This window comes from Chaetura pelagica, unplaced genomic scaffold (assembly GCF_000747805.2).
Source record: "Chaetura pelagica isolate M959 unplaced genomic scaffold, ChaPel_1.0 scaffold55, whole genome shotgun sequence".
NCBI classification, from domain to species: domain Eukaryota; kingdom Metazoa; phylum Chordata; class Aves; order Apodiformes; family Apodidae; genus Chaetura; species Chaetura pelagica.
The window spans coordinates 5,725,519-5,734,783 of NW_009953571.1; the positions used below are offsets into that span (position 1 = coordinate 5,725,519).

The 9,265-nt window shown below is 38.3% G+C and overlaps 1 protein-coding gene across 1 annotated transcript in view; it reads right to left on the reverse strand.

Moving 5' to 3' along the window:
* EHD4 (EH-domain containing 4) overlaps nucleotides 1-9,265 on the reverse strand; it is a 29,069-nt gene that overhangs the window by 15,627 nt on the left and 4,177 nt on the right. Inside the window, exon 2 of the mRNA XM_009999617.1 lies at nucleotides 1,899-2,075. Coding sequence (XP_009997919.1) covers nucleotides 1,899-2,075 — 177 coding nt within the window. The remainder of the gene's footprint in view (nucleotides 1-1,898; nucleotides 2,076-9,265) is intronic.

The window sequence follows — 9,265 nt, forward strand, 5'->3', positions numbered from 1 at the left end:
AGGAGAACTAAAAGACAAGTTTGTGTACTCAGAAGCCTTACAGAGACATCTATCACAAGCAGTCAGATACAGGGGGAAATAAGAAGAGGTCATGGAAAAAAGAGGCAAGGTAACATCAATAAATTAATGTGGCTAATTAGTAAGTCCAAGACATGACTGTTTTACTGTGTTGTTTTTTTTTTTTAGTTTCTCCATTACCTCAGTTACTATTTCCTTTCCACGTTACATTTAGATAAAAAGGGCACTTTGCAGTTTAAGTGTTCACAACCTAAGTTTTTCCATAAAGCAAAACACGAGGATTGGCAATTTTTAATTTTTTTTTTTTTTTTTAAAGTGGCAGCAATGCAGAGGGAAGAGAGAAAAATCGATTAAGACAGGAGTTAAAAACATAGTATCAGGTATAAAGGCTTGGCAGCTGGCAAATGACAGAAAGGAATGGAAAATATGTAGTATGATTGGGGAACATAAGGATCTAGATTTTCACTGCAAAACTAACAAGCAAGTGACTTTGGGGGAAGATAAGGTTACTCACAGCACTGCAATACAACAGTACCACAATCACTAAAAGAACTTCAATAATTTAGTCAGCTACGTTGAATGTACAAATAATCTTGCTTGCATAAGATTCAGGACTGACACAACTAGCTAAGACAGAAGATTTAGCCAAAAAATTATCTGTACTCCATCCACCCAAGCAAGCATGTAGCATTATTACATGTTCTGTGTAAATATTTGAATATTGTGCAAAATGCTATTTATAGTATAATAACAGTATCTTTTTGTAGAGAGCACAATCGTGAGAAAAGAGAATCAGAATAGTGATCTGGAAAACAGGACTTAGCCATTAATCTCACAGAAAGGGGTCTTGGAACACAAAACTTATTTAAAATGGGACTTAAGTGCAGCTTCCCACAGCACATACTCTTATCTCTTGGCTGCATGAGAGCCAAGCCAACTATTAGCCATAAACCTTCTTCTGTGAATAAGCACTGCAAGAGATAAGACTGTACACTGCGAACTTTTAACACATATGCCAGTGTTTATCAGCCAAACAGGAAAGTTTATTGTTAAAAGAGAACCAATTTAGATTAATTGGCTTGAAAGCCCCACCTCCATGTCAAGCTACCATCAAATACAGGAAGAAAACAAGGCGATTGCTCACACAATGAGAACAAAGTTATTAATAACTTTTAACTGGAAATATTTAGCCTGCTACTTAAGTTACCGATGGCAATAGTTACAGCCACTGAACAACTCTTCCCCTTTTTGCAAATACACAGGAGCCATCCAGAAGCTAACACTATCATCCTAGTCTGTGGGGCTGCCTGAGGATCAGAGAGACAAAATTAAATACTTAACAAGTTGAAAATATATTTATCCAGAAGGCCTACTCAAATATTCTCTATTCATGTAGGCCTTTATACATTTTCCAGCAATTCTCAATTTATAGAGCTATACCGAGACCTCTGGTAAGAGCAGTAGAAAGGATCAAGACAGAATAAAAGGGAGTATTTTTTTTTCCATGGTTTTGGATAGCAGTTTTTAAGATGGTACTAATCTATCAATTTTATTTGAGAAGGAGAATTTATGCCCAAACTGATCCCAAGTTCCAGTTGATGTAATGCCCTAGAAACAAGTTAGCAATTTTTTGTGAACTGGTTTTAAAACTTATTTTCTGTCCAGAAAACCAAATATACCTATGGTAGTGCTACTCTACCTAGTATTGCTTTTTTTATTATTAATATTCACTTGAACTGCCACCACTCTTGCTTGTATTTTAATATTTATTCCATGCTGTTTGAAACTAATACAGCAGAAAGAACACTGATGCTTGAAGATGGTACTAAGTAGAAATTTAAACACAAAAAATCAAAAGACAGCAAGCAAACAGATCTCACCTGTTCAGGAAAGCATTTCCAAATCGGCTGAGTTTGCGAAATGGCTTCTTAGGATCAACAACTAGAGCATTCCCAGGAATGTTCCCTTCTGAATCTCCATACATCACAGCAATAAAAGAATCTGTGGTAGGCTCTGGACCAATCCGCATGCCTGGAAAGTCTTGTTCAAGTAGGTATCTAGAAATGGAGAACAGGTAAAGTAACAGAATGAATCATTAGGAATTATGGCAAAAGCAAATACCTGTAATTGGTTTGAAAAATTCCAAGGAAACACATGGTCTAGAACAATAAAATTACATTTTTTCTCAAAGTTCACTATTTCTATTTACTAGGGGGTGAGGGGGAAGAACAACAACAAGAAAAAATACCCTGAATTCCATTTTTTTCACAACTACTAGGTAGAGGGATCAAGTAAATCTATTTACAGAAATAAGATGGAAAGTATTCCTTCAGCTGAGGGAGCACCTGAACTATTCGAGTGGATACTTCTACCAATGACCCCAGTGCTGTAGGTTACACTAGAAGACACTGCTGCTTTGGGGGTGTTTTCAAGCCTACACAAGAGCTACTGGTGCTAAAAGGGAGAGGTTTGAAACAGCACATGAGCAGCATCAGTTTGCTCACAGATCTAACCCTGCAATGAACTCAGTATGGCTTTACTAATTTTAACTCATCTTACCACAGGCAGAGATAACACAGTTATGAGACAAAATAGTTACATTGGTTTGAGAGCAAGGGAAGGCTTTTTTTTTTTTTTTTTTTTTTTACTCACATATCAAAAAATAATTGTTAACTACATCTGACTTGCAGAACTTGAGGCGTAACAGAAACCTACTTCTGAGAGGCAACAAGTCAGGCAGCTCTGTGCCAACAGAAACCATCTTGCATCTCACTTTGATCAGTCCACTCAGAGATGCAGACAGCACAAACTTGGCAAACCAAAGCTGACACAACAAGACTTGACTTTCCAGACAATGAGGTCTCAAATGAAGAACGTATTTAGATGCTTAAAATTAATGGAACTGGAGCATGGATTTAGAGAAAAAGTATGTCTGCATCTGTTCCTGGATAGTAAGTGAGAAGAAAGCGAAGGCCCAAGCCCACCAAGCAAGTCTCCAGCTTGCAACATTCTTCCAGCCTACACCACTATGACAACTGCCACTCTTCAACAACCGAAGCAGAGAACTTTAACTTTAAAGCATGAGTCTTACTGTCCTCATGCACAACAGCACCATCTTGAAAATGTTCACATCAAGACTAAGGCCACATGTGACATTACAGAATCATTAAGATTCTTTAATCAACTCAAGTAGTAACCTCATACTTGTTAATTTGAAAGGTTCCATGTCCTCCCAGAGTTCTTTAAAAGCCACCATTTTTATGCACTATAATTTAACTTTTTACATAATCAAAGCTACATTTAAACAAGAATTCTTCTTTAGGCACAGACTATGGTCCTACATCCAATGACAGCACTAGTTAGGTTGGAGAACTTCTATATTAATAGCAGTCTTTGAGTAATAGGTTTGTTTTGACCCTTAATCCAAGAGCACTATTCCTGTTCTATAGTTTCATAAATCAGTATTTATTTGAGAGGACTTTCAGGCTGCTTTTGCTGCAAAAAACATTCTACACAGTGTCTGTACTGGCTGAATAATGTTTAAGCAATATCCAAACGTTCACAGACTTCACAGATCAGTGCACAGAAGCCAAATTTAAGTAACTGAATATATACTGCACATTTGAAAGCTCTTTCTCCACTAGCCTTAGCAAACCAAGTCAGCTCAACCTATGATCTGGGAGGCTTAAAGCATTCAACTGTTATTTACATGAAATTTCCTGCAGCTTTCTACTTCCAAAGAAAGAAATAAAAAAATAAAAGCCAGTGCTAAAAACGGTGGGAAAGGAGGAACATAAGAACAGTCATGCCAGAACATGCCAAAGTCAATCTGTTCTACTTCTAGAATAAGCTGTACCTAATGCACAGTAACAATAAAACTAACCACTCTCCAAATGCAAAAAGAAAATCCCAACACTCAAGACTCTCTGCACATGCAGGAGTGCACAAAGCAGCAGATCAGTCATCTTCTGAAGCAGATTATGTAACAAAACAAAGATGAAACTTCTTTCATAGCTCAGTAGTTGAACCCTTTATGCTTGGAAACCCAGAACTTTCAAGTGCTGTAGCAAAAAGCTCAACATATGAAACACAAAAGTGTGTTCCTGCACTTTGATGGAACACCAGACAGACTACAATTCTCCAGACTGGACTTACCCACACCATTGATTTTGAAAGACCAAATATACTTTTATCTTCTAAAATAAGATTTTTATCTTGCCACAATACAATGTTCTACTTCAAAGTCTCTTGATTCTGTTTTTCCTCACTGCCTTTCTTTTAATTAAGGTCTAGGACTGGTAACTAAGTTCTTCTCTTGATACAATTCCCATTCCCAGACTTATGCTGACAGAGGCAGCAATTTGCAAGGTGGCAATACATATGACAAAAAGTTCCCAGAGCAACAGTAAAGAACATCGTACTTAATCAAACACACATGAGAGAAGGCTGAGATGCCGTGTCACAGAAAAGTACAGGATCTGAATGCAGGGTAAGACACCTCCAGGGTAATTAGGATAACTGATATTCATTGTAAGCTCATGAACCTGCCAGGCATGATGATGGACACTTGGTGGTCGTGGTCTTTCAGATCACAAAACAAAATAATCTCAGGGCCTGCTCATGAAGTTGCTGCACATGTGACACTTGCAGAATTACAAAGAGTTGGCAGTAGGGACCATCTTTCAGGATTTCCAACATCTGTATTTTCAGTTCGGAACTCAAACAATGCAAATTCACATTAGTTGCTTATTGAAATGACTAAACAAGAATAAAGTGCTACTGACCTGCAATGATACTACAAGTTAATGCCACAGATGCAGCTTTAAAAAAATCAAGTCTTTTATAGTGATAACAATCCAGGAAGGCAAGATCTGCTTGCAAATAATGAGACCCACCCAACAGCCACAGTGCTGAGCCTGTACAGCTAATGAACAGACACACATAGCATGTTACAAGGCAGGTATTTTCCATTAAGACTGGCTCACAGTTGCACATCAAGAACCAGAAGAGACTAAAACAAACCCTACTTTTTGAGCCCTGGCTGTACAAGCTATATCACGCTTCCTCTCAGTATGAAAGTATCAGTTTCACTTAGCTGCACAAAAGCATTGAGCAGCCTTCTGTAAACTGAAAAGCTGCAAATGTTTTTCTACAGTATACTGTATTAATGCAGGAAAATACCTGGATTTTTAGCATCTACAACTGCATGCCTTTCTCAGGAATTTTCAGCAGAGAGGGAGTTCAAAAAGGTTCACAGGAAGAATGCTTAAAAATAGCAAATGTCCCAAAGACACTCTAGATCAAACAACAGACATCCTGTTGACTCTTCTCCCTTTGTTTTTACCTGGGCTATATCCTCTGTGCTTTGCCAATAAACATTAATCTATGTTCCTCTGCAAGATCTATAGCCAGACTATGGGAAACTGGTTCACAAAGTTCCAGAGATAGGAAAGATTACACAGTTTCAGATACTGATAATCGTCTGAAGCCTAAAAGCTTTAGATAAGCCATACTAAAGCACAAACACAGGTGAGCTGGACAGAGCAGCATTGGGCAGGGATGTACTGTGATGCATGGGAAGACAAACCCCAGCCTCCTTTCATAAGGCATCTCCACACTACATACTGCACTAAATCCTCCACACTTTTTTTTTTTAAAAAAACAGAACAACTAGCAGATATTTACCTTAGCGTAAGAATTTTGCTCCAAATAATTCAAATAAAACATGTAAAGATAGCATGTTAAGTTCTGGGGTATGTAAAGATAGCATGTTGAGTTCTTCACCCTAGAACAAAGAGATGCAGCCCATTCTTGCCATACAAGCAGATGTAGACTACTTGCAGACTCCAGATATGCATCTAAAAGGGTGGTTTCACAAAACCCAGCTCTGGCTGAATTAAATAGAAGGAAGTTTACTGTTTTAACCTCTGAGCAATACCTCTGAGCAAAGTAAAAGCACAGTCTAGCAAGCTGAGGAATTTACTTCCTTTTTTCTTCATCCTGATAAGTCCTATATAAAAAACAATTCAGTCTCTTAAACTTTTCAAATAGAAAAGTTTTTACCAAGTTAAACTTAATTAGGCTAGAAGTTTAACTCATTGTTAAAAGGGAAGAAAAGGATCAGCAACTACAAACTCGCACCGCCCAGCTTCCTTCTCTTTTCCATGCACTACAATTCTCTCCTGTCTCTCCCTTATTCACTTCTTTCTCTAAAGCAGCCAGGAGAAACTGAGACAACCATATAAGCTGCAAGGCCAAACGGCTCACATGCAAGATAAGCGTTTGGCTCTCACCCATCCTCCAACCCCATTAAAAACAACCAGACAAGTATTAACATTTGGACCTGAATATATTTGTTTGAATTGTCAGCATTGTCAGATGCTTGAATAAACAGTATCACCACGCTACTGCACCTTAAGACAGTGAAACTGGTTGGTTTCACTGCATTGTTGCAAGTGCAAAGAAGACAAACAGCATCAAGTGAAAAACCAGAAGAGCTGTTAGAAACACGGAAGTGTTTGTTGGCATATCTTACTCCCCAGGGACACTCAGTCACTGCTAGAAGAGTGTTTTCTGTGAAGAATTAGTTGAAGGAAGTGGGTGGATGTGGATGTGTCAGAGGTATGAAAATCTGAAGTTCTCACAATAATGTCTAATTCAAAGTAAATCCCAAATGAATATTCGTCAGCTAAATGAATTGTTATCTTCAAACACAAACCTAATAGTAAACACTTAAGTAGATCACAAAATGGAGAAGGGTGGAACAAAAGCAGTTTTAATTAAGATTTAAAACAATGTTTGCTTATTAAAAGGTTAGTGGGGGAAAAAAAAACTACAGTCCAACTTCATTCTAAGAAAAAAATATCTAGAATAAATGCAGAGTCACAACAATCTCAAGAATGTGGGACGTTTTTCCATGAGAAATTCAGCCTACCAGAGGGGAAATTTATTTGTGGCTGACCTGGACACTGTAGTATTTTCCCAAGTCTTCTTCTAAGCCTTGCCCTCAGCATACGAGCACTTCTCTTTTTTGCTTTTCTTTTTCTCCTCTAAATTGGACTTTGAGTAACAGTCACTGTGACACCATTGTCTAAGTTGCTGCCCATCTTGGATGGAGCATTTACTTATGTTGATTCTGCCAATTATTATCTATTCTACAGCAAACACTGATGTAATGAATGTTCATTGTGGTGAGGTCAGACTGCAGTCCTTTAGAAGCAGTAACAGCTGCTGCCTTACTGATTTGGGTTCAACAGTCAACTCCTGTCTTCTCCAACACTCAATAAAGGAATAAACCACTCAGCAATCTACCTTAAAAAGGAGACAAGCAAAAGGGGTTAGAAGGTGAAGAGAAGGGCACATCACAGTAGAAGTCACCTCCTCCACTGAGTCAGATATTTTAATTAAACACCTGAGAAAACATCTTTGAAAACTTAATCACTTGTCAAATTTGTCTTGGCATCTTCCCCCAGCAGTGATCAACACTAAAAAACCTCTTGTTTTCCAGTTGTAATAAATGATACTTATTTCTCATTCAGACTGTATATGAGCATCAGCCAATCCTATTGTTCAGTATTTTAAGGTTAAGGTGATAAATTACTCACAATCCAACAGTACCAAAAATACATCTAAGTCCCTGCAAGGAATATCAACTTTCTAAGCACAAAACTGACTTGCATTCCAGTAAACTATGGGCAGCTGTAAAGGCCAGAAAAGTTGAATGCCAATAAATGAAGAAAGTGTGTTCTCATCCAAGCCAAACTCTTAAGAGGAGGGGAAAAAAGTTTCCTATGAATCAAAAATGACACATCAGCTCAGCTGACAGGCAGAACAGGTTCTGGTACATATATATTTGGGACCATTCTGTCTCCATATTACACATGCTGTCACCATCCCCTCTCCATAAGCCAAGTATGAACACTTATCTGGAAATTTATACATTAACAAAGCAGCTGTACTTTTAAGGAAGAAAATAAATCAGCATGGCTAAAGAAATATTAGAAATATAACCCAAATAATCTTTAAGTATTTGCAGAAATTCAGCAGTAGTGGGTAAAGAGTCAAGTTCATCTTTAAGCTTCCAACTAGCTAGTTGTAAAACCAAAAAAGAAACAATATTAGCTCTGTAAACATCTGAAAAGCTCTCAGGTGAGCAAAGGTAAACACCACTCCTCAATGGAGAATAGGGGAGGTAGGTCTTTCCCACTATAAAGAGAACAGTGCTATGGCAAGAATGCCAGTAACTTTTGCAATCAAAAGAGAAACACCTGTAAAATTTATAAAAATATTATAATGAAATTCAGATATAATAAGTAGGTAAAAATGTGACCCAAGTGACCTCTCAGTGTCTCTTGCAGAGTTTAGTATGCCTTAGAATGATTCAGGGGCATGAGAGAGGCAAACACAATCAAATATCAGAAAAATATTCACAAGTTTGTAATAGAATCATAGAATGGTTTGATTTGGAAGGGACCTTAAAGACCACTTAGTTTCAAACCTTCTGCACGGCCAGGGACACCTCCCAATAGACCAGGTTGCTCAAAGCTCCATCCAACCTGGCCTTGAATGCTTCCAGGGAGGAGGCATCCACAACTTCTCTGGGCAACCTGTGCCAACGTCTCAATGCTCACTGCAAAAAAATATTCTTAATATCTAATCTCTTTCAGTTTGAAACCGTTACCCCTCACCTGTGATTCTGTCTTATTGCAACACATCCTTATAAAAGGTCCCTCTCCAGCTTTCCTGTAGGGCACCTTTCAGGTACTGGAAGGCTGCTATCAGCTTCCTAGAACCACTTACTAATCAATTGAGCAAGAAGACAGGCAGATAAGGCAGAAACCATTACAACAGCAGCAACAGAGTTAAGCTGCCTTGCTAGTGATACTGATCGTTCAACGCAACTGACCAAAGGGCTTGGAGGGGAAAAAAAGGACTTTCAGATACCACATGGTTTTTCACCGGAACGCTTGTCAGGTTTCTCTCTCATCTTCGTATCCAATCTACAAATTCAAACTACTTTTGGGAGATAATACATAAGGTCTGTGATGGCCGATGCTGTCATTCCTCTCAAACACGACCCGCTTTTTATTCCCTTGATACAATTCAGAGATTGAAAGAAACAAGTTAAAGAGGAAGCCGGCATGGACGTTACACTTTCTCAGCAGAACATGAAATCGAGATAATACTCTCAAAAAAAAAAGTTGGCAGGAGAGCTGCAGAGCACGTAGCGCCCTGGGAAGCGGCAGCC